Raw genomic sequence first — 26,840 nt, forward strand, 5'->3', positions numbered from 1 at the left:
GTGTGTTGGCCAGAGTTCAACCAATCAAAGGGATGGAAAGGGGAGATGTGCTGATGGAATCATTCGTGGATAGAAAATGTGTCCTGGACTTCCCACTCCTGTAGCGTCTGCTTGATGGTTGGGGGTTTGTGCTCCCCCTGTGTTGATGCTAAGTGCCCCTCTAATGTCCCTGGTGTGGTAAATGTCTTGTAGTGAGGGGAATGCTGCTCCTGAGACTAGTAATACAAACCCGAAACTGTTAACAGTAACATTTTGTAAGCTATAAAATTGTAGTTTGCTGAAAGAAAAAAGTGCGTTTAGAGAGTGAGCTCCTGCTTGGTAGGAATGAAAACCTGTTAGCACACCAACCATGTGTGGATAAGACTGAATGTTTATCATACAGTACAGAAGCTGTCAGAATTTGACCCGTTTAGTGTTCAGTCACATGTTTAACAGTAATGATACACTGTAAAGGCAAAAGAGGCTAATTTAACAGCACAGATCAGTTGTTATTGTACTGCACTGTACATAAACAATAGCCATTCACTATAACAGCTATGGTACACCATTGTGTACCATATGGTATTGTTGTGTACTTGTATTATCGTGCAGAGAAGAAAACAGTGAGCTGGGGTGCAGAAATGAAGTGGTTTAATTTGTCTGTGCAGGAGCTCTTAGTTCACAGTCCGTTCTGCAAGCAGCTCAAACCCAACTTCCCCCAAGTTCTCAAGTCTTGTGTCTCAGCTTGATAGTTGCTTTACAGCCTCAGGTAGGGGCAACGTGTATTGATTCTGACAGAAGGTCAGTTTTTATAATTTTTTAAGATCTAGGCAGTTGCAACAGGATGTATCTGCCTGACCCTGAAGCTTCTGACCCTTAATCTCTAGGTTATCTTCATCTCCAGAAAGTGTTTATTCCTGGTACCCCTAGTCACCATCGGATCATACTACATTTTCACACATGTTAACAAATGTAATATTCAGTAGTATCACCGTGTGTAACTGGTGGATTTGTGCATCTGTCATCTGCCTCTCATCTGTGATTGGTGCATTTGTGCCTCTGAATCTACCAATGGACATTCAGAAACTTGTCTTCTGCCTCTCATAGTAGTTTAGAAACTATTTTATTCACACATTCCACTGCTTTAGTGAAGATACAACTCTGGTAAACCTATAAAACTGTTCTTAACATTATGATATAAAATGAATGGGTGTTTTCGTATATGCAAGTGCCTTTAAAGACGAGTTAAAGAAGATATGCCAAAATCCAGAAAACACTGTTAGACTCCAGAGGGATAACATTATACTTTGAAAAGTTTCATCATAGTGTTTATGAAGAGTTTCATTATAGCGTATCATGTAGAACCATTTTTCTTAAGCATCCAGCTGATCAAAATGTTGAAAATGTTCGCCTCTTGGATATTGAAGCATGTGCCATTAGGCCTGAAACACTTTCTTTTGATCACATGAATGATCATTGACTCTAGGATGTACTGTATAAGAGCTAAGAGTTCAGTTCTGTGCTGCGATTCACCAGTCAAGTGCTGCGTCAAGTCAGAGGCTAGCTTGGCCTCGAGAGCAGATGATAAAGGCCAACCGGCTAAGTGCATTGGCTGAAGCTCAGGCTTTCTTACTGCAAGAGCCGAGCACATTAACCCTGCCTGCTCCAGAAAGTCAAGTCAAGTCATGTCAAATTCATTTGTATAGTGTTTTTTAACTGTTGTTGTCACAAAGCAGCTTTACATAATCAGTTATTAGTAAAAGAAAAAAGAAATAACATAAGAAGACATGGAAAATCTAAGACCCCCAGTGAGCAAACCAACGACGACAGTGACAAGGAAAAACTCCCTCAGAGCTGGAGGAAGAAACCTTGGGCGGAATCAAGGCTGCTGGTCGGACTGGTAGGTGGCAGCTGGTCTGACGCAGGTAGAGGGGACCTCAGCGGGCAGTCTTCCAGCAGGTCGGGCTGGGCTTATTCGTTTTTCCCGAATAAGCAGTTGCCACTGGGGAATTCATTATCACCTCAACAGTGTTTTCATTTGTCTTTGCCAGAACAGGTTAGATTTGCTCATTCTGTCACTCCAGCACCAGTCTCTTTACCTCATTTACTCAGATTTGGGTCTAGAGAAAGACTTCAGTCTGTGTTGCCGTTTGATGCTATGTTAGCCTATATGCTAAGCTAAATCAAGCCTCTTCTGCTTTCCAAATATCTGAACCACTGTCATTAGGCAAAACAAGACCTTTATCAGCCTTTACCAAAGTGATGTCCCAATCCAGACTTTTAACCCCCTTAATCCAGTCCTTACTGCTGAGTACTGGCCAATAGCGATTTGTTAAATGAAATAAAATGTGTCGCTATTAAATACTGAAGTAAAATCACTTTTGACTGTTTATATAAGGTAACATTCTGAACTGATTTATTTAGTTTTTTAGAGACTTTTCTAAAAATGACCAGCACCAGCACCATAGTGTTTAATATCTTATAATAATACAGTCTGACTTTCCTTCCTGATCAATCAGCTTCCAGCTCTTTTACAACACTGCAGTGAAATTACTTCATGTGTAATGTTTGCTGCATACATGTATAGTAGCACACTCTCTGAACTGTTATCTGTGGAGACTACTACTACTGCTATGGTAGAGTTTTCCTACTCCTCTTGCTTTTAAATGTGCTGTGCAGTGCTGGTTGAACCCCTTAATTGACCAGTGGTCACAGTTTAATTACACACATCTTCATCATATTACCAAGGAATAGCCGCCACCAGTTTGCAAGTACCAGTAGTTACAGATTAGTAGGCCTTAGTGTGTAATAAGCCTTGCAGTGCTAAGGGGTTAATGTCAAATAAATTTCTGTGTGTCTGTATATTTCCCCATTTGGTTTTGGTCGTATGGGCAAAAATGGTGAAAATAGGCAAACGTCTAGAGGAAATGTGCCTAAAACACAGTCAAAGCATAAGAACCACAGATATTATGTTAAGTTTACATGTCAAAAATAGTTCCATCCTGCAGACCCTGCAAATCTTACCGTCAGAGAACGTGCCTCACTTTGACAGACTGTTAAAAAAGTACATTAGTGCTACCTAGAGGACGCTAGAGGGTGCTCTGCTAGAACACAGTGGTAAAAACAAAGGATCAGGACTAAACCAGGGTTAAAACATCCCACAATCTATTTAAATGCTGTGCGTGGGTCCTCCCTGAACCCAATCCATACATCCCTTCTTTGCTAGCCTCATGGTGAATTCACTGTGACACCAGAAAGTCCACAACCCTGCGGTAGTGAGGAGGAATAGCTCTCGAAAAAGCTAATTTGTTCGTGTCCGCCTTGATGAATAACGCTGTCCGCTTCAGCCGGAGAGACATCCATACACTGCTTCTATGCTTCACTGGAGCCCCCTCTATCTCCCTCCCACTCTCCCATACGCTCGCTCTCCATTTCGGACCGACCTGACAATTTCTTTCCTTTTTTTTGTTCCCTGAGACACACTCTCTCCCCAGACTGCCTGTAAAGAGCTAGCAGCCTACAGACCTATTCTCATCTATTCCAGCCTCCATTCCTGTCTCTCAGAGGGCCTACGGAAATAAACGCACCACTTCCAGGCACTCACTGCTCTCGCACGCTCACGTTAGGCTGGTAACGTAGACACAGAAATAGTGCCAGAAAGGTAGTCCCCACAGTGTTTTTAACGCAAGGTGAGAGCGCGATTTAAAGGCAGGGGCTGGCCTCGAAGGCTGAACTGGATTTGACGGAGCAGGAGGAGATAGAGGAGATGCTAGAGTTTTGACTAGATGGTGACGTCAAGAAGAAGAAGAACTTGTTGACAGCAAGGCTCAAGCCCACCTGATTTAGCTCACCTGTTAATTGCCAGGTTTAGTAGGTCTGTTAAAGCACCCTGACCCCTGTCGCCCACCCCTGGTCTACATTGCATCTCCAAAAGTTTGTAGACACCTGCTGATCCAACATTTCTTCTAAAACCAAGGGAATTAATAGGGAGTTTGGCCCCTTCTTGCTACTGTAACACCCTTTAATTATCTGCAAAGGCTTTATACTAGATGTTGGAACATTGCTGTGAAGGTTTGATTGCATCCAGCCATAAGAGCATTGATGAGGCCTGGCGATGATGTCGGATGGAGAGTTCTGAATCACAGACAAGACTAATAGCATTGGAAGTACTGGATGGTGCTCCGCTATTTCAGAGGGCGTAGTTCCACTGAACTGAGGGGGGCTTCATCCCCCTCTAATTGATGCATGTAATTGGGCATGGTGTCCTTAGACCCGTGTGTGATGAAGGCTGGAGATGAGAAACGGCGAGAGGGAGAGCAGAACAGGGAAAATGAAAGAACCAACCAGCTCTTACACACACACACACACACACACACACACAGGTGCGGCAGGTACAGAGACTGTCCTAAAATCACCTCTCTTACGTGGGGGTTTACACAACAGTAACGTTCCACACACACACACACACACACACACACACACACACTCACCACTGCTTGACTCTAAACTATTACTCCATCTGCCTGCTCTGCTCTGGCCAAGGACAAACCTCTGGTTATTTTTATCACTCCACTCATCTCCTACAGAGAGAGAGAGAGAGAGGGAGAGAGATCAATAGAGAGAGACGGGGGAGAGAGAGAAGGAGCGAGAGACACAGAGAGAGGGAGCGGATTGTTAGGGAGCAAGAGAACAACAGGCCAAGAAAGAGCGAAAGAGAACAAAAGAGGGAAAATGAGAGGAAATTACAGCAGAGATGGTGTTCAGATCTTGAATGTCTCTCTCTCTTCCTCCCTTTTATCTCTTTATCCCATCCTCTCTTTTTTCTCGCACCCTCTGTCTAGTTCCCCTTCTCGCTTCCACCGTTTTCCTCCGTCAATTTCTCTCCGTTCTCTAATTCTGTCTGCCTCCCATTTAGTCCTCGCTCCCTCTGATATCTGCCATAGTGGATGTGGTGTAGTTGATCTGCTGGCTGTTCAGAGTCAGTCAAACAGACAGACAGAGAGATGGAGTGTGTGTAAGAACGCTCTGTCTAGAGCTGGGGATGATACTGCATGGGTTAGTTTGTGGGTCTGGCTTGCTGAACCACTCTACAGTAAAACCGACACCGGACCAGACACTGTCCTCCTGCACAAAAAAAGTACCAGCTGAGCCTCTGTCATCCTTCTTTTCTAGCTACATTACAGTCCATTGATGTAAACTGTTTGTGGTCATTAGTTTCATTGGCAGATATTAAAAGGGGTCATTACACAGTCATATCAGAATATTATGACCAACTCATCTCATTACCCTGCAGCTCTACGTCCCATCGAGGAGCACTGTGTAGTTCTACAAATACAGACTGTGGTCCATCTGTTTCTCTGCATGCTTTGTTAGCCTCCTTTCACCCTGTTCTTCAATGCTCAGGACCCCACTAGACCACCAAAGAGCTGGTGTTATGTGGGTGGTGGGTCATTCTCAACACTGCAGTGACACTAGTGGCATGGTGGTGGTGTGTTAGTAGTGTGTGTGTTGTGCTGGAATGAGTGGATCAGACACAGCAGTGCTGCTGGAGTTCTTAAACACCTCAGTGTCACTGCTGGACTGAGAACAGTCCACCAACCAGAAGTATCCAGCCAGCAGCATCCTTTGGGCAGTGTCCTGTTAGCACTGACGAAGGACTAGAGGATGACCGACACAAACTGTGCAGCAACAGCAACAGAGCTTCTGTCTCTGACTTTACGTCTACATGGTGGACTAAAGTAGACTAGGTAGAAGTGTCTAATAGAGTGGACAGTGAGTGGACAGAGTGTTTAAGAACTCCAGCAGCACTGCTGTATCTGATCCACTCGGCAACACATGCCACCACCATGTCACTATTGTCACTGCTGTGCTGAGACTGTAAATGACCCTCCACTCGAATACTACCTGCTCTGTGGTGGTCCTGTGGGGTCCTGACCACTGAAGAACAGGCTAATAAAGTATGCAGAGAAACAGATGAACTACAGTCTGGAATTGTAGAACAACAAAGAGCTCCTATATGGGAAGTGGATCTGATATAATGGGCAGAGAACAAGGTGTTACTGATACATATTTATATATAGACTTACAATATATATATATATAGACAAACAATATAGAGAGCAGTGTGAATTACGCATTACGCTTACATGTATACGACACTCATTCTGAATGTAATTACTGTAGGTCTTTTCCTGCTGCTGTTGTTTGTTCGAATGAGCGAACTGCATATGGAGAAAACAAGGTGGAGATGGCGGGGGACTTTGAGAATGAGAGAGAAATGCACATCCAGCAGTCTGCGCAATTACCAAGAACGCGCGAGAGAGACTCGCTTCTCCTGGGGGAGTTTACAGCTAGCTGTCAGTACTTTACAAGTGCTTATGCAGGCAGGCAGGCACACTCGCACGGAGCGCTGAGACTTCCGCTGAGCACAGAAATCATATCTGCTGTGTGTGCCAGTAATTATTATCCCCCCAGAACGCAGTGGCATGATGTCTGCGCTCTCGCACACAGAGTTATGAGATTGTTACAATCAATATCCCTCTTCGCGTTGCCTTTATTAGCTGCCATTGATTAACGGAAGCTAGCTCTGACAGCTACCTTCTGCTGTCAATACAATGAATGAAAAATAGCGATCCAAACGGCATCAAATGTTGTTGGGCGAATAAAACATGAGCCGTTGCATCTGCGGATTCTGCCTCTGCAGAACCTTGCTTAATTAACTGCTTGTTTCTGTGCCCTGTCAACTTTGTGACATGTCTTGACGCACAGACTGTGACTCATTACGTGAAAAAAAAGAAATGATTAGGACCGAACTCGCTCTGATCCCGCGTGTAAATAACACAGATTGGGGATGAGTGGGATGCTCGCATTAGCATAATTAAAGCACTGATTGTCTTTATGATACGGTGGAAATTGAGACAGCACGTGTCATTAGCATACAGACTACTGTGCCTGTTTGCTAGGTGTGGTTTCACCCCCCGAGGAAATGCAGAACTGGTCTATTTGTCTGGCCTACAAAAGAGATTGGGTTGATGTGCTGTACTTTACTGTGAGTCCTGATCTACAGTCTTGACCTTAAAGGTGCCAAAATTCATTTATTGGGAAAATACTTAGATACTCAGGCTTTTTCAAGCCTGTTTACAGCCCTGTTATTCTGCCTCTCACTGGTTTTCACTGTACAGAGGAATCATGGAAAAAAGAACAAAGAAAACCTGATAAGCTTTGCTTTTAATGGCTTGTTTACGACACTACAGCTGCTCACAAAAGGCACATGGCTGTAATTATTATTAAGTATTATTGAGTTCGTCTGGCTTCAAGTGGTTAGAATCCCAGCTCATGCTGTCTGCCATCAGCAACCAGAGCCTGAGAGAGCACAATTGGTCTTGAAATTGGGTAGACGTCTCTTTCTCTCTCTCTCTCTCTCTCTCTCTCTCTCTCTCTCTCTCTCTGCCCACATCACTTTATGATGCTGTCTGGCACGGGTGTCTGCTAGCCGTTGCATCAGAGCTGGGAGTACCTGGCGATTTCCTCTGAGCGTGGTGACATTGCATCAGCGGCAGTTCGAAAAAAGAGGCGGTGCCTGGTTGCACATGTGTCAGTCCTCCCATTGTCGGGAGCATTACATGTGATTGGGGGAGAGATCTAACGAGTGGGTTTGGTAACTGTCTGTCTAAGACTGGGGAGGAAAATTGGGTAGAAATGAAAAAGTAGTCCAGAATCTTACTGAATAGTGTCGCTGTCCTCTCAGCTTGATGTGCTGTCAGCAAGCTGAAGAGATTTTAGCGGGTTCGCTTTTCGTCTTGGCCTCACTCTCCTCCCTTGAATAAGCCAGTGCTTTCCCTTCTGATGTGAGTTTAGCTCCATTTTGCTAATCAGCTGAGGTCGTACAGTTTTTTTTTTAAGGCAGTGAAGAGAGGAGATGGTAAAGCTGGTCGCCACACAGATCGATTAGTCACGTTGTGAGTTTGAGCTCCCCTTTTGCGGCTACTGGTATACGAAAAGCCTGAGATTGGTGGGTCTGGAGGTAATGAGCTGCTCTCCAGGACCAATAACACCATATCGTCGTGGCCCAATGATAAGCATGTATCTCCAGAATGGTGACTTTACAGGAGAAGACAAAAACATTCTTGACTATGAATTAAAGTCAATGTAAAATAAGCTTTTTTGAGTAAATTTAAAGCATTTCTATTGGCCTATTCACCCAGAATCATTTACATAGTGTTCAGACTATCTAACAATTGACAAAAATAGAGATACATGTCTTTTCATTGTCGTCACATTTTACTGCTTTACCAGCTTTGACCTGGATTTTTGCTTATGGGCTGAGATCAAATTGGCCTGTTGGAATTGGCCTGTTGTCAGCCCTGATTTTTTTTTGGTGGAAGTGACAACAGTGTTTGCGTGTCATGGTTTGTCACTTCCATGTATCGAACTTTCTTTATTTAACTTTGCAGAGATAAATACAGGTTGACAATCTAGGTCCCCTTTAAGGAAGATCGAAAACCTGTCAAATTGATCTTTGATCAGTACAAGGGCTTCCATTACCAATGGCAGATGGTTTGCCATGGAGGTCCAAGCATGGGCCAAGGCCATGGTGTCAGCAGCAAATTATTATCATTAACATGTAGTATGATGCCCTCTATTAAACGCTGTCCTGGGTTGATCAGTATGACAGCTCAAGCCTCAAGCTGATGCTTCAGTTAGTAATGGCGTGGCTAAGCATCAGTGTGTGTCGCTGTTTTATCTGTTCTGTTATGGCCGCTTTAACTGCTTTGAAAGGACAAACATTATTGGTGACTGTAAAAGCAAAGGGCACAATCATGGCTGTTAGAGCTGTTTGCTTCCTTGAGAGGTGATCTATATGTCTGTTCTATCTAGCAACCTCTAGCAGTGTTAAGTGTTTCCTTCATGTCTAGACGAACGTTACACTTAAACACTTGACTCAGGGTGTGTCCGCAGTGGAGGATGAGTGCTCTATGTTATCTCACTTGCCGGCCTAGCGAAACATTAATTTTCCAAACTTTTGAAGTCACGAAATCGACCAAACTAAAGGGTTTGTGCTAGCAAGACACAAAGTTGTCAGTCATCACTGATTGCTAATAATTCAAACATTAATAACCAGTTGCATTTGTTCATGAGTTATCTTATTGTTAACGTTTGCCACAAACCTTGCACCACATGTCCAAATGTTTTTGGACACCCCTTCTAATGAATGCATTCAACTGCTTTATGTTGCATGCCTTTGCCTAACACACACAGCTTGTCTAGCCCCTGTCTAGGACTCTCTAGAGCAGATATACATTAACCTATTGGCACCATGCCAATGCCAGGCATAGGCTAGAGGGGTATAAAGCCCCCCTGGATTTAGACTGTTGAGCAGTGGAAGAACTGTGTTCTCTGGAATGATGGTTGGTGCTCTATCCAATTCTTTTGGGAGGAGTTGGGTAGTTGGGGATGAGGTGGGGGTGGTGATCATCCAACATCCTGACCTCACTAACACTCTTGTCGCTGAATTTAGTAGAATGCCTTCTTCCTTGGACAGTAGAGACGGATACTCTTGATTTCGGAAGAAACAATGAATGAATAAGCAGGTGTCCCAATACTTTTGTCTGTATAGTGTAGCAGTGCCTGAAATACAACATACAAAACTTGTAAGCTAATCATAACACAGTCTGAAACTTCATGACAGGAGATCTGCCCTCACTGCCCCTCACCTTGTTTTGCCCATCGCTGGGCAGGCTTAGAGGACCACTGTAGGTGCACAATTTGTCATGTACTCTCTACCCCAGTTGTGACAGGTCATTTTTTGACAACAGGCTCAGAGATTACCTGGGTGATGAACCATTCCCAGCACAGCAGTGATATCGACAGGGTTGTGAGTGGTCCACCACCCAAAAATATCCTTCTATCCACCCCTAAAAATAGCTTCTGTGGTCAGAAATGGAACACTGTTGAAGTGCTGAAAGATGGCTAAGATGAAATGTGCACCAACAGATGAGCTGCAGCCTCTAACTCTACCAGCAAGGTGGAGCTACAAGATACAGGATGGTCAGAAGATAAAGAGAATCGTGTGATTAGAAGGTTGAGGTCAGATCAAGGGGACAGAGAGATCTGTTCTTCAAATCCTTTTGACTTCTGCAATGTCTGCCATGCAGATTATCTGAGAGGAATGGAGGAAGACAGATGTGGATAGAGAGGAGGGTGGAGAAACGATGATGAGGCTGTAGAGATAAAGAGCGCGAGAGAGAGTGTGCATGTTTTTGAGACGATGATTTAGTGGATAATGAAGTCTGTGATGATGCCTCCTGCTGCCGCGCCACCTGTTAGGCTATGCAACGCTTCGTGACTTTACCCACGATGCACGGCTGGCTTACTAACCCCCTCCTACCTAGTGTGTTTATCATGCAGCACATTGTAGCACACTGTCCTCGACAAACTCATTCATTTACACTGCTTTAACCAGCCGACCTCAGCCATATTGCTTACTCATATGGAGCTCCTGTGTTTACCATGAAGCGTGAGCCTAACACTTACGCTGGTCTGTGGTCAGCAAAATCGTATCAAGTATATGGACAAAAATATTTGGACACCTGCTCATTAATTGTTTCTTTTGAAATCAAGAATGTTTAACAAAATAATTGATCCTGCTTTTGTTGGAGTAACTGTCTCTACTGTCCAGGGAAGAAGGCTTTCTACTAGATTGTGGAGCATTGCTGTGAGGATTTGGCTGCATTTAGCGACATGAGTGTAAGTGAGGTCAGGATGTTGGATGATTACCAGCCCATCTCATTCCCAACTTTCCAGCTCATCCCACAATGAATTGGATGGAGCACTATCTATAATTCCAGAGAACACAGTACCACTAAATGTATTCATTAGAGGACTGTCCACAAACCTCTGGACATTTAGTATATTTCTATCTGTAATTAGATAACTTAATTGCCTGGGTTTTTGGTGTACATCTGGCATCTACAAAAGGTTTTCCACCAGTGTAAAGAACCCCTAACCAGTCAAAGAACATTTAAGCATCTGAATGATTCTATGCAAATGACATTTACTCAAGAACCCTTGAAGAACCCTTTGTGGGGGCTCTGAGTGGTCCAGACAGATCCTGGGTCATGCTGCCTGCTATCAGCAGCCAGAGCACAATTGTTCTGCTCTCTCTGGGGTAGATGGCTGCTAAAGGCATCTGCTAGACGATGCATCAAAATGGGGAACTCGTCGTTTTCCTCTGAGCACCTTAGAGCGTTGCATTGGCAGCAGTTCGAAAAGAAGTGGTGGCTGGTTGCACATGTGTCGGAGGAGGCATGTGTCAGTTCTCACCCTCCCAGTTTAGGGAGCATTACATGTAATGGGGAAGAGTACTAACGAAGAAGAAGAACCCCTTGTGTCTATGGTGCGCTTACTTGTAAGGTGGATCTCATAACGTGACCAGTAAAAGGACAACCTGGTAGTACGATGCATGTTACTGAATTCTGCAGGATACAGTATGATGTTCTTTTTTTGGGGAAGGGGGGACACTTTTTTAATGGGACACCGTAAGAGAGGGGTGCTTGGTGTCCCCCAGCTGAAGTGGGACAATTTCCCTGAACGAAAAAAGCATCACCTGACCACTTGGGGCAGTGACAATGATTAAGTGATGTGGTTGCATTTTCTCCATTGTGAAAAATGAGTCCATTAGTGGAGCAACTTCTGGCCTCTGTCCCAGAGAGATGGGGGTGATAGCATCTCTGCCTCTCTCTCTCCCTCTCTCTTTCTCTTTCTCCTTTTCTCTCTCTCTCTCTTTCTCTCACTCCCTCTTGCCCTAACAATGTCTCTATCAGAACTTATTTGTCCCTGAAATACCATTTTGGGAGAGGCTTTTGGTTTGTGTGTGTGTGTGTGTGTTTGATGCATAAGTATGTGTATATATATGTACATATTCAAGTGTGTGATTCTCAAAGATTAGGGTCATTCAGGGTCAGTGAGAAGGGTTAGGAGCATGTGAATCTGCTGTGTTGATGCTAACACAAGCCCTATCCTTTTTACCAAAGCTGAATGTAATCCCTAAATCTCTATGCTGACACGTGTACGGTAGACGAGGGTTCCTGTAAGAGGTAATGATGAAATATGTCACTGTCCTCAAAAAATATTCCCTTCCTTGCAAAATAGATCTTAACGGGATTCTGTCCACACTGATAACCATCAAGCTTCAAAAACGTAGCTGAGCAGAGAGGTCAGGAGAGGTTAATTATTAATATCCAGCACCGAGTGAACGTTGAGTGGGGAAATGATCCAGTCATCAGTTCACTAAGGAGATGTGACATTTGGAGCGGCTGTCTGTAGTCTGGCAAACGGATCTTGGGTCATTTCATGAGGAATTTCTGAACTGACCTGAGATATGTTTGTCAGGCTATGGGTGGTGAGTCATTGGGTGTATCTGGCACTTCAAATCAAAATGAAATCAAATGGTAAATAACTGGGAATAGGAATGGGAATGACTGACTGTACATTTTTAATGTTATCTAATCAAGGATTTCCCACCGTCCTTAAATCAGCACTGCTGCTCCTCTAATATTCTCTAATATCTTTAAAAGGTTATCCTTGTTAAACTACAGATTTGACATTAAATGCTAAACCAAACATGAATATAGCCCAAAACCATTCTGCCTGAGGGAATGTTTTCAATCTGAACTCAACTATAGCCAAACATAATTCTACCATGGACAAAAAAGGCAAAACATTAGTCCCAATACTTACTGTGGCCCAGTAATATTTTGTCCCAGGCTGGTGGTAGCTCAGTAAAATATTCTGTACCAACACTAACAAGGCCAGTAGAATTTGGTCCCAGCCCTATTTTGTCCCAACACTGGTTATGGATCAGTAAACATCTGTCCCAACACTGACTAGCCCAGTAAAATTCTGCACCAACACTGACTAGCCCAGGTAAATTATGTCCTTACACTACGTTTACCCCAATAAAAGTCTTTCCCAGAGTGTAGCCCAGTAAAATACTGTCCCAACACTGACTAGCTCAGTAAAATACTGTCCCAACACTGACTAGCCCAGTAAAATTCTGCACCAACACTGACTAGCCCAGGTAAATTATGTCCTTACACTACGTTTACCCCAATAAAAGTCTTTCCCAGAGTGTAGCCCAGTAAAATACTGTCCCAACACTGACTAGCCTAGTAAAATGCTGTCCCAACACTGACTAGCTCAGTAAAATACTGTCCCAACACTGACTAGCTCAGTAAAATGCTGTCCCAACACTGACTTTAGCCAAGTACAACAATGTCCTAACTCTGACTTGCCCAGTAAAATGATGTCCCATCACTGAGTGTAGATCAGTAACATTTTGGCACACTGACTATCCCAGGAAAATTCTGGAACACTGACTGAAGCCCAGTAAAAGTGTGTTCCAGCACTGACTGGAGCCCAGTAAAAGTCTGTTCCAGTACTGACTGGAGCCCAGTAAAAGTCTGTCCAAATCTGACCACTACCAACTGGAGGCCAAATACAATTCCAAATTCCTAACAGTTGCACCTTAGATGCTTCTTAGATTTTCATTAAAATAATCTTTAAATCAGCAAAATTAAATTGAAATCACACTTTCACCAAAACCAGAGTAAATGGAGGCCAGCATTCCTAAAAGATAGAAGATGGGCTGGGAGAAACCTAAACATGAAACCTGAACCCAAACCGAGCTCAACAAATGTTTGAGAAATGATATCTGAACCCAGTTTGAAATGCCAAACTGCTAAATACTGCAGAGACATGTATTAATCGAGTTCAGAAGACGTACGTACACTGTGTATATTGTGTCAAGGCACGCATCACCTACCCTCTCTTCTTTCTCTTTTCCAGAGTGCTGTGGCCATGTACGACGGTGCGAGGGTTCCCTCCCCTGGGGAAGGCGCTAATGGGGTCCCCCTGCAGCCTGCAGCACGCCCCAAACCCGACGAAGAGCCTGAGGAAGAAGAGGTTGTGCAGCAACCAGAGCCAGTGCTGGTGAAGAAGGCTCACCGTGAGATCCTGGACCATGAGAGGAAGAGACGAGTGGAGCTGAAGTGCATGGAGCTACAGGAGATGATGGAGGAACAGGGGTAAGGCGTGTGTGAAAGAGTGAATACACTACTTTAGTTAAAGTAAACCTTGCTGTTTATGACATGGTTTGTGGACTGCTCTTGGTAAGCAGTGGTAAATAGCTACCAACAGTTGGCCGAAAAGGGACAAATCCAAAATCCGGAGACGGGATGTTGGACATCCAAGTCTCATCAACATGTGAGGGCAACAGAGACATTCCCATTTATGTGGAACTGACAGAAGGGATACTGTGGCACCTGTCTAACACAAAGTATCTCACAACACAAGTGCAATACACTCTACTGTGAGTGCCCATTCTAACTCCTGTCTACCGTCAAAAGTGCCTACAGTGGGCCCCCAAAAGCATCTGGACTGGACTTTGGAGCAATAGAAGACTCTTGGTCTGATGGGTGCTGTTTTCTTGTACATCACTTGGATACGCATACTGTTTTTACCTTAGGGAAATACTGGTTCCATGCCAGATTTGAGTATCCACCTTGCTACTGACAGAAGTTAAAGTATATGCTGTAAAGTATTTGTGTTCATTTACCACAGGACATCTCCGGTTGTCTTGTATAGTGAGCTGTTACGGTGGCACACAGATGGTCATCAACATATTAGGCAGGTGGTGTTAATGTTTTGGCTCAACAGCGTATAAATATGTACTAAAAACAATGGAATTTTACTCTAGGCTGTCTAGTATGCCTGACCTCAACTGTATGGCTTTAATAAAACCCAGCATTCCTCAACATTAAGGTACTCAAATAATACAAAAGAAAACTTGTCCAAATGTGTGTGGACACCCCTTCTAATGAATGCATGCAGCTATTTTAAATTGCACCCATTGTTGCCGCAGCTGTGCAAAAGACATACAGCTTTTCTAGTCCCTTTAGAGAAGTATTGCCAATAGAATAGACTCTCTGAAGCAGGTAAACATGACCCTATGGGCTAGAGTGGCAAAAAAGTCCCAGAGCATTGGGCCGTGGAGCAGTGGAACTGTGTTTTCTGGAATGATGGATGGTGCTCCATCCAGTACTTGGGATGAGTTGGGGTATTGGAGATGAGGTGGGGTGGTGATCATCCAACATCCTGATCTCACAAACACTATTGCAATCAAATTCTTACAGCAGTGCTTCTTCAAAATCTAGTAGAAAGCCTTCCCGAGACAGTTACATTTACATTTACATTTATGGCATTTAGCAGACGCTCTTATCCAGAGCGACTTACAAGGTTACTCGTATTACAGAGGTGGGCCAATGTAGTGTTAGGAGTCTTGCCCAGGGACTCTTATTGGTGTAGTGCAGCATAGTCACCCAGACCGGGAATTGAACCCACATGGTGTTGTTGTAATGCAATGATAGGTGGTGGTGTTATCTGTTGCGCCACACCAACCACTACAGTTACTCCAACAAAAGCTGAAAAATAAATATCAAATAATGAATGTTGTGTATATATTTACAGATTGTTGTGTGACATTTTTGCATATGTGAACCAGGAGATCCACCCCAATAGGTGCTAATCCAGATCTGGCTTCTTCTGGCACATGTGGAAGGATGGATATCGCTTGGATTTGGAAGGAACAGGAGTTATTACCATGCCATTATGCTGCACTGGAACAGTAGTGTTTATGCAGAGGCATTCGTTAGGCCTCTAATCCCTGTCACCTTCTGCAGACCCTGCCATTCAGTCAGGCGGCACACACACATATCCCTGCAGGCACCACACTGAACGCCTCAAGGGCTTTTTAAGGGAGCCTGGCACCAAGGATGGACTAATTAAACAGGAGGGCTGCGACCTTGCACAGTGGTGTCTGCGCCGGAGTGTGTATGCAGCGTGTCCGTATGAAGGACCTTGATTGCAGTGCCGTCTGTGCAAACACAAGGCCTTGTGAATGAGATGCTCAAATGACTGTAGTGTGGAGCTTTAAGATACACAATGTGGACAAAAGTATTTGGACACCTGCTCAGTCACTGTTTCTTCTGAAATCAAGGATAGTAACAGAGTTCATCCTGCTTTTGTTTTAGAATTAACTGTCTCTACTGTCCAGGGAAGAACGCTTTCTACGAGATTGTGGAGCATTGCTGTGAGGATTTGATTGCATTCAAAAGCATTAGTGAGGTCAGGATGTTGAATGATTACCAGCCCACCTCACCCCCAACTCCACAGCTCATCCCAAAAGTATTGGATGAAGCACCATCATTCCATTAGGGTGGTGGACCATTCTCAGCACAGCAGTGACCGTAACAGGATAGTGTGTTTGTGTGGTACTGGTACAAGTGTGTCAGGCATAGCGGTGTTGCTTGAGGTGTTTACACACATTAGTGTTGCTGCTAGGTTGAGTGGGTTCACAGATTGGCTACAGTCTCAAACTGTACAGTGGAGCAAGGAAAGAGTCACAATGGGTTCTTTTGAGCTGTACCACAGAAGAACCATGTAAAAAAGATGTCTGAAGAACCTTTTAAAATGTAAAGGTTCTGTGCAATTCTTCCTATACTCTCATAAAAAGGGGTTCTTCAAGGGTTCTATGGTAAAGACAGTTGTTCTTAGTAGAACCATGACAAAGCAATGAATCATTTTAATGATTCAACTTGGTTAAGTGGTGCTTTATATACAAGGAAAACCTTTTGTACATGTATATTCTTTATAGAACATATTTTGCACATGTATATTCTTTATTAAAAACACAAAGATACACAAAGATCAGCCATAACATTAAAATTGTGTAGGTCCCCCTCGTGCCGCCACAACAGCTCTGACCCACCAAGTCATTGAATTCAGAAAGACCTCTGAGTGTCCGACCTGTGGTATCTGGCACCAAGCCGTTAGCAGCCTCAAGGGATGACTGGGTACCTATGACCCTATTGCCAGTTCATCAGTTGACCTTTTGTGGACTATTTTTGGTAGGTACTGACCACTGCATACTGGGAATGCCCCACAGTACCTGTCTGATATATTGGAGATGCTCTGATCCAGTTGTCTAGCCCTCTAGCCCTTGTCAAAGGTGCTCATATCCTAGTCCCTATACCATTTTCCCTGCTTTTAGCACATCACCTTCAAGAACTGACTGTTAACTTGCTGCCTAATATGTAGAACCCTCCCATAGACAGGTGCCTTTGTAGCCAGATAATTAATGGCTGAATGCTGTTTTTTTTCTTGCTTAGAGTGTAGAGCATTTCTATTGTGTCACAATTCTATAAATCTTTAGAGAAATATTAAGAAAATCAGAAAAATCATTATTTAAAGACCCATCCTTCGAAGAACCAAAACCAAAAGTGGTTCTTCTGTTTCTACTATAGTGGCCACAGAGTGCACTTTCTTCTAGGCCTTCTTTTAGTAATCCAGGTAATGTGTTTAGACCCCCCCCCCCTTAACACAGCAGATGGTATGGTTCCTCGTTAGGGCCGCTGAGGTAGTGGCCGTCAGATTGATGACCATGATATGAAGCTGAATGTTACAGAGGAGAGAAAGACCATCTGCCAGGGGTCCTAAATACACACACAAAGACACACACAGACACACTCCACTTACAAAGCTCTAGCCTCTCCTGTATCCGACAAATTGCTTAGATGGAGAGGGAGAGAAGTATGGGGTTGTGTGTGTGTGCAATGTGTGAATCCTAAGTTAATCTCACTTAAGACTTCAGCTTGGTTCCACAGCAGTACTTTAGAAAATGATTTACTCACGTTTACAAATGCACAAATAAGACTGGAAGAAATACACACAGAACTTAGAGTGCTTCAATATAATCCAGCTCTTTTTGTGGATACAAAGACAAAGCACCTCATGGACCTGGCTTGCAACACACACACTCATCTCTTCACGTTTGTTCTCCACTAGGGGGCGCTTCTACTACCCGCATAGTTGCTTAGCATCAATAACACTGTGTGTCCTCGTTTGGTGCATAATGATTTGATCTGCCAACAAGGCAGTGCAAGACCCCGTACCTCCTGTCAAGTAATGGGGTGGGCTAAGGAGTGAGGAAGTTCTGGTGATGTTATGGCAACACAATGACCAGATTTCATTTCCTTTGGAGCTTGTGGGGCTGAGTAGGCAAATGCGTGGGAAGTTATTCATTTAGGTCACTTAATAACATTAATAACATAAAATTATTCATTAATATAAGAGGCAGTCAACACCAGAGGTTTATTTTTTGGAGCAGTTCTTTGACATTGCCAGTGCATTTACACACTATATATACAGTTCTATTTCAAAATGTTGAAAATATCAAATAATTTGAATAAGGCCCACCAGTACAAAGAAACTGTCCTACACATGGTGAATATTGAACTGTGGTTCAGAATATGAGTATGACAACTAGAGGGTGATTGTTTAGAAATTACTCAGTAACTGTAAGCAAGTAAGCAAGTTTTGGACAAAATCCAACACCACCCTCTACCTTCAACCCTCTTTCAAAAGCCACTTGCTCAAGTCATATGAACTTAAGTTCTTTTTTCATGATGAATGGACCAATAGAAATGCTTCCAAATGACTTGGAATAAAATCTTTTTACACTGACTTCCATTAAAAGTAAAGTTGCCATTTCAGAGGTTGTCACCCTGCAGCAGGAGGGTAGACAGGTAGGCAGGTAGGTCTGAATGAAATGATCGGACAGAGTTTTTTACGTTTATTGATTGCTGTCAGGATGTAAAGAGCAGTTCAATAAGTAAAACTGAAATGAATCTCCTACTCCAGCTTTAATTAAATAATCAAAGCAGGTATTTATTGATCATATGAATGGATTTTTGTGCTACAGCGTAAGGTAAAGAGAGTATGTCTGCCTGAGCCGTGGGGCTTTCCCCCTCATTGTCCACTCCACTGGCCTGCTTCATGCTCGAGTAGCCCCGTCTCTCTGCCCTTCTATTCCTCCACAAATCACCGGCGAAGCCCTTTCAATTAAAGCTTTGACTCCTTTGAATTAAATGAGCGAGAAAAGGGAAGAAAATGGAATACAGGGCATGATTTGGAAGGCTGTCAAATGCCTGTGTGTGTGTGTGTGTGTGGAAGGACATTTAGAAGCAATTAAGACACTGGCTGGGGGATTTTTTGTCCAGGCAGTGAATCTAATCCAGTGGGTTGCCTCTCGAGCTACATCCAAACAAGCTCCCTCCAAAAACCTGTCAAAAGCCTTTAACCCCCTGTCCACCACACACACACACACACACACACCAACATGCACTTAATCCCTGTCTTCCTCGTTTGCCCCTCTGAGATTTTTCTAGGCAGATTAAACAGACTGTTATTTGTACCGCTGAGACGGTCACTCATTCTCTCCCCAGCCACTGCAGCACACACACACACACACATACACACACATACACAAATGCAACATATGCAGTGTGACTGCAGGCAGAAGGGATTAATTGTCAGGTGTGTTTTATGGCATCTCAATCCTGGGAGCCAATTAGCCGTGAGGCACGCTGGCCTGTGCGCTAAGCTGTGCACTCGTTTAGTGATCTGCAGCCACTGCCTGCTCCTCCAGCCCTGCCACTTAACACACAAACACACACAAACACACACACACACACACACACACACACACAGAATTATTGTTAATACACAACATGTAAACGTCAACATGTGTAGCTACACTATATGGCCAAAAGTATTGGGACGCTTGCACGTTCATTGTGTCTTCTGAATTAAGGGTATTAAAAAGTGTTGGGGGCTTTATACCCCTTTGTAGCCCACTCCTGGCATAAGGTATGGTGCCAATAGGTTTATGTTTATCTGACTCTGGTAAGAGAGTCCTGTTCTATCTAGCTGTGTGTGCGTGTGTGTGTGCATTTGTTCATCTGTGCCAGCAAGACAAGACGACCATATTTACCATTTATGACGAACACTGATGGAATTTGGCTTCCATCTATGCAGAGAACACACACACATACACACCAGTGAAACACACACAGTGGACAGTGAGCACACATGCCCGGTGCGGTAGGCAGCCATTGCTGCGCTGCCCGGGGAGCAGAGAGGGGCCCAGCGGTGGCAGCTTGCCGAGCCCAGGTATCGAACCCCCAATGCTGTCATCAATAACCCGACGCTCTAACTGCTGATCCACCACTGCCCCATATTAATGGGTGCAACTTAAATGATTCATTATCACTTAAAGGAGCAGGCAATCAAACCTGTGACTCTGAACAGGGCTGTATAGACAGGGTGAGAGGGTGGCATTGGATAACTTGTGGTATTTTGTGAACTTCTGGAAAAAGGGTATGATATGTCACCTTTAAGTTTCAATGGGGGTGAGCTTGCAGTTTGTACATAACTGACTGATTCTAGACCTGTGTGAAAATAACTGGGTGTTTTAACTAGATGGTTTACATGAGTGAAAAATTAAGCTGATGTTTTTGGAGGGGGTCTTTGACTCAGACATCATCAGGGTAGTTCCGAAGCATGCTGCCTGACTAAAGAGCCAAGAACATTGCAAAAAAAGCCACTTTTGGGGGATCCAATCTTTACTACAGCTTTTAATGAATTCATTTATTTGGCTGTTTTTTAAGGTTATGAGACATTAAGTTAGTTTGTATAAAGCTCTGCAGGAAAAAAGTTATTTATTTATTTAAATCTGGATTGAAAAACCGGTACATTAGTAAAACGAGTATTTGACCAAGTTGCACACACACACACACACACACACAGCACCCTGGGTGTATTTGTTTAAGCATATAACAGTAAAAGTGGTTAATCTGCGCAATTTATTGTGCCGACGACTGACAGAAGATGAGAGAGCGGTCAATGATTTTCCCAGAAGTCTTTTGGTGTAGGGGTGGGTCGGGTCTCCATGGTGCTTTCTGATTGGCTCAGTCACTCGCTGTAATTGAAGTCATCCATCACTGCTAATGTTGAAGAAATGCACGGGGACGGATAGGGGTTGCAACATGAAAACAAAGTGAGTGTGTGTGTGTGATTTTGAAGACCCTGCAAACTCATTTGAAAATATGTGAAGCATGGCTAACTAAGGTTATTCCCAACATTAAAGTACTATTTCTCTCTCTCTCTCTCTCTCTCTCTCTCTCTCTCTCTCTCTCTCACTATCTATCTCTCTCTCTATCTATCTATCTCTCTATCTCTCTCTCTGTCCCCCTCTCTCACTATCTATCTCTCTCTCTCTCTGTCCTTCTCTCTCACTCTCTCTCTCTCTCTCACTCTCTCTCTCTCTCTCTCTCTCTCTCTCTCTCTCTCTCTCTCTCTCTATCTATCTATCTATCTCTTTGTCCCCTTCTCTCACTATCTATCTCTCTCTCTCTCTGTCCTTCTCTCTCACTATCTCTCTCTCACTCCCTCTCTCTCTCTCTCTCTCTCTCTCTCTATCTATCTATCTATCTATCTCTCTGTCCTTCTCTCTCACTATCTCTCTCTCTCTCTCACTCTCTCTCTCACTCTCTCTCTCGCTCTCTCTCTCTCTCTCTCTCTCTATCTATCTATCTATCTATCTCTCTGTCCCCCTCTCTCACTATCTATCTCTCTCTGTGTCCCCCTCTCTCACTATCTCTCTCTCTGTCCCCCTCTCTCACTATCTCTCTCTCTCTCTCTCTCTCTCTCTCTCTCTCTCTCTCTCTGTCCCCCTCTCTCACATCTCCATTTATCTCCATTCATCATTGTGTGTGTGTGTGTGTGTCAAGGGAAGGTGCTGAATGCTGCATGTTGTGAGGCTGGTGGGGCTCTGTGACCCAGAGTTCTCTTTTCCTATTAAATAGTAAATACACACACACACACACACACACACACATTCCACTCTTTACACTAACAGGATCAAAACATGCAGTTTGATAAGGAAGGATGATACATAGTTATTGCAGGTTATGGTGCTTCTGTAATGAACTGTGCAGTGACACGTGTCTTAAAAGCAAGCAAGTTTTCAAATCTAGCTTTGCCAGTCTGTAATTAAAGTGGGCTCATATGTACTTCTGCGGTGCCATGGAAGAACCACTATTGGTTCTTTAATAAGAAACTATGCTTGTAGAAGAGAGATTTGCATGTGAAGAACCTTTACAGACCATTACAACCTTCTCTTGATGTAAAAGGTTCTTTACACTGACACATCTCTTTTACAAATATGGTTCTTTACAGAACCAAAAGTGGTTCTTCTACAGCATTGTTCAAAGAACAGTGTATTGCTTTCTTTTTTCTCTCACAACTCTGCGTCTCTCTGAAACCTATGTAGGTCATGAGGGTCAGTTTGTGTATTTGAGGTCTGTATGGGCAAGAAAGTGAGTCTCAAATCCAACCCATACCCCTCATAGACATGACCCGACTAGCCCCGGCAGGTACTGCTCAGTTTGAAACCTGACCCCAACGTGAACCCTACCTGAGCCTGCCACTCCAGACTCCAGCTATAGTCAGAAGATAGAAACAAAGAGAGAATACAGCTACAATAAAAGAGAAACAGCTCCATGAAAACACTCCTTTGAAAATGAACTAGGTAGCAGACCTCTAAGGTGTATCAGAATTTTCTATGAATACTGAGTGATTGTCAGCGCACCCCTGCCCTCCCTAGGCCCACAGATGGCCACAAGGCTGGAAAATTACATTATAGTGGGGGCAGGCGGTGTGACGAGAGGTCTTGGAAGCTCACCGCACGAGTCAGGCCATGCTGCATTGAGCTTATTTTCTACTGCAGGCATGCTAAACTAAGCAGAAATAGTCCCGGTTTGATATGGAAAGCCTAGCGGGCCATTGGCCCCACCATGTTTACGAGCACTTTTTCAACACGTCCTGCTTTGAGGGAGCGCCACAGATGTTTATGTGGGGGTGGTTTGATGGTATGTTACACGAAATCAATGTTACACTGGAAAACATGACGTACCACCAGTTTCAGCACCACATCAACGGACAGCTCCCCTCAGCCACAATCCACCGCTTTAGCTCAGCCCTGCTGTTTGCTACTGTGTTCAACATTGCAATCAGAATGGCTCAGTACAGTCAACTACCCACAACTATATACCAACTGCAAACTAGAGCTGTGCTAAATTATAGCACACGCTGCGGGTTTTGCACACTCCTTAGTAAATCTGACTGTAGTGTATATTAGGACTGTTTTCCCTGCCTCTTAGCTCTGCCTGTGTTTCCCGTCTGCCCTTTGCTTACAGAGCATTAACAGTAGGCAGGAGGGATCAATAAATGCACAATCTAATCATATCTGAGTGTGTGTGTGCATGTTCATCAGTATGAATGAGTGCGTGGGGCCATATCTGTATTGACAGGTGTGGGTTTTGGGCCGATATCAGCAGAAATTACAGAGGAACAAATAATTAATTTAACCCTCATATCTATCTAGCTTGAAACTGCTTGAAACTTATGTGATGTTAGCTGTGGGGTAGTAAAGTGTTTGAGTACTTTGATGATTCTCCTCATAAGTAAAGTGATTTATTTATAAGTAGCCAAAGCAAAGGAAAATGGTATTGGGATTTTAATATTGCTATTGGCATCAAACAAGAAAATGCAATATTGAGCTATTTGTAGTTGCCATTGAATCAGAAGTCTTATTGAAGTATTATTACGTTCATATCGGCACTGTGAATTTGATCAGAAAAAATCTAAGTTAGGGCAACTTTACAGTCCAATCTGCTGGCAGCTCAACCCCAAGTTCCCCCAAGTTCCAAGTATTGTCTCTCAGTACTCATATCTCAGTGAACTAGTTGGTTTACAGCCTCCAACATGGATGGGGCAACATGTGTGTATTCTTTAAACAGATGGTCAATCTTTATAAGTTTTACAATCAAGGCAGGATGTACCTGCCTGACCCTGAAGCTTCTGACCCTTAACCTCTAGGCTGTCTGCATCTCCAGAAAGTGTGCATTCCTGGTACACCTAGTCACCATCAGATGATACTACATTTTTACATGTTAACAATTTTACAAGAAAAATAAACAACAATATCCAACAACAGTAACAGATTACAGAGTGTTTTTTGAGTTAACTCAACCTAGTTTAGTCAGAAGTTTTCCTAACTCACATTTCTTTACTTCTGCCTCTCAGTTTGGTCAACAGTACATACTAAGTTGAGTCTCAAAACCATTAGTAAACGAGTTGCTGCTTAAACGGATTGAATATTGTGTAAGATGTTTAGTTGGTGGCTCCTCCCTTTCTATGTATTTACTAGGGCAGTGGTGGCTCAGCGGTTAGAGCGCCGGGATATCGATAACAGGGTTGTGTTCGATTCCCGGGCTCGGCAAGCTGCCACTGTTGGGCCCTTGAGCAAGGCCCTTTACCCTCTTTGCTCCCTGGGCGCTGGATGTGTGTGCTCTGGGTGTGTGTATGTACTCACTGCCCCTAACACATGTGTGTGTGTGAGTGTGTGTTCACTACCAGATGGGTTAAATGCGGAGGACACATTTCGCTGTACAGTGTACACTGTGCAGTGACAAATACGTGCACCTTTGCTGTTTATTCCCATCTTTTCCCATAAACTGATCTGATCTGGCAAATAAAATAATAAAACAATGGACATCTGCGGGACAAAAAAGTGGTCTATTGCTCAAAGTTTATAAAAGTGTTTGATTTCTGTACTGATGTCAGTGTTAGTATCGGAAAAGAAAAAGTGGCACTGTGCCGTTTCTAAAAGGGACTACTGGAGCCCGGCCTCCACCTTCACCCCACTTGGAACTGTGCTCTGGTGGGCCAGCACAATTATGGCACTGCATCTGCAGTGTGTGATGGACATGACAAGCTAATAATGAGGCACTGTTTTTGCACTCCGTTGGAGGGCTGGAAAGTGGTCTGTTCTTTTGTTACATGCAGAACATAATGACTTAGACTAAAATAGCATTCGGCTTGTTTTTTAGAACTCGTTCATGTCCTGTCACGGCATCTTCCTTTGCTGTTATTGTTCCTCTCTCACCACCATAAAGACCATAGAAGACAATGGAATACATAATTGGATTTCGTAATAGTTGTTATCTCTGTAATTCCAACCGTTTACTTTGTACACCAAAAAAGTGCTGCGTTAAATCGGCTTGATTGAAATGTGTCCATCATTTCCATGTGAATGAAACACTGTATTATACAAATCAAAACATATCAAAATAGTAATAAAATGTTGTCATGGACTTTCATGAGTTTTATTTACATGGAAATGATGTTCTAGTTTACATCTGCCTGTGTTCCTAAAGAATAGCCCCTACCAGATTGTACAGAAGTCCCTGTAGTTATTGAATAATATGTCTTGTAGTGTGTAATACGTTTTGCAGTGTTAAAGTGGTTAAATATTAAAATATTAATACTTTAATACTTGCATTTCCATGGAGGTCAACGCAACATGCCTATTGTCACAGTTCCCAGTCCTCCAGCTCTTGATCTTACCCACCCAGCAGAAACTGGTTTGAAATTATGACTTTGCATGACGTCTTAACAATGCTACTATTTTGTTGAAAAGATAAAAAAGATGCCCACGTTTGGCTAAATTTGGAAATTTGGAATCAGATGGACTAAATGAAGACCTATTTACAACATATTCTTTGGGCTAAATAAAGTCCATGGCGGACCAACCCAAAGATTTAGTCCAAAAGACAATGTCCATATGGTGTCTGGTGTTGGGTGGGATGTACTCCAACACCCAGGTAGCATTAGCAAGTCACATAATTTAGTCAGCCAATCAGCACTCAGCAATCAGGTGGCTAGGTCAGCGTCACCCAAGTTTAAACTTTCTACACAACAAAACTGTATTCTGTATTCTCAGTATTGTGATTTTTCCGTCAGTGCATACACTGTATTATTTCTAGAGGTGTAGCGAGGTGCATTGTTGCACAGAGAATACACATTCGCACTATTAGGGTAAGTACGGTAATGTGACACACGGAAACCTTAATAGACTAGTGTTTCCGACATTCTGACAGTTTCTTTGCTTTATTCCAACTGCTGAAATCAGTTGTCAGACAAGGACAGTGTGTCGGCATGTGTGGACAGTTTTAATAGTGGACAATATTAGCACAACACCACAGGCTGTATTACTACCTCAAGGGGACGCTATATTAGGAGATAATGCGTAACAAAATGTACCTTACACAACTGTCTGTTCAAATAAAGACCGAACTGTGACTTTTGGGTACCCTTGTGCCCCTAGTTATTTGTCTTTGTCAGCCTTATTGTTTACCACCATTCTCTGCCTCTCGTTTTTGCCCTTTGAATTTCGCCCTCCTGTTTTGACTGCTTGGTCTGTTGCTATCTTGTTACGACCCTCGCTTGTTTGCTCACTAAGCCTGTGTATTGTGTTTTTCTGTTCCTGTTTTTGACCTGCCCTGGCTTTTACACCTTCCTTCTGGATTGACTGTTTCTTATTAAACCGTATGTCTTGTTTTACATCCGGGAGCATCTGGCTTGTTTACCCAGCATCACACCCGAATATTCCCTATGTTTGTTCTCACCCCTTCCAATAAATGCATTTAGCTACTTTAGGTTGCACCTATTGTTGACACAGATGTGCAAATGTACACACAGAGCTTGTCTACTCCCTGTAAAGAAGTACTGCCAATAGAATAGGACTCTCTGGAGCAGATCATCTTAATAGCATCAGGCTTAATGCCAAGCATAGGCTAGAGGAGTATGAATTTTCCCAGCTTCATCCAGTGCTTTCGGGATGAGTTGAGGAGTTGGGGATGAGGTGAGATGGGGGTTATCCAACATCCTGACCTCACTAACAATATTGTCACTGAATGCAATCAAATCCTTACAGCAGTGCTCCTCCAAAATCTATTAGAAAGTGTATTGAACTCTTTTTAACACCTTGATTTTGTAAGAAGGTGTCCCAATACTTTAGTCCATATAATGCATGCATTATAGAAAAGAATCTGACACATCCG

The 26,840-nt window shown here is 43.4% G+C and overlaps 1 protein-coding gene across 3 annotated transcripts in view; it reads left to right on the plus strand.

Annotated features, from left to right (window-relative positions):
• The window catches only part of srrm3 (serine/arginine repetitive matrix 3), a 126,228-nt gene that overhangs the window by 49,708 nt on the left and 49,680 nt on the right, over positions 1-26,840 (plus strand). For all 3 annotated transcript variants that reach the window (XM_072661859.1, XM_072662012.1, XM_072661934.1), the window contains exon 2: positions 13,825-14,063. In XM_072661859.1, the coding sequence (XP_072517960.1) occupies positions 13,837-14,063 (227 nt within the window). In that variant the 5' untranslated portion in view covers positions 13,825-13,836. The remainder of the gene's footprint in view (positions 1-13,824; positions 14,064-26,840) is intronic.

The sequence above is a fragment of the Salminus brasiliensis genome, chromosome 1 (assembly GCF_030463535.1).
Source record: "Salminus brasiliensis chromosome 1, fSalBra1.hap2, whole genome shotgun sequence".
NCBI lineage: Eukaryota > Metazoa > Chordata > Actinopteri > Characiformes > Bryconidae > Salminus > Salminus brasiliensis.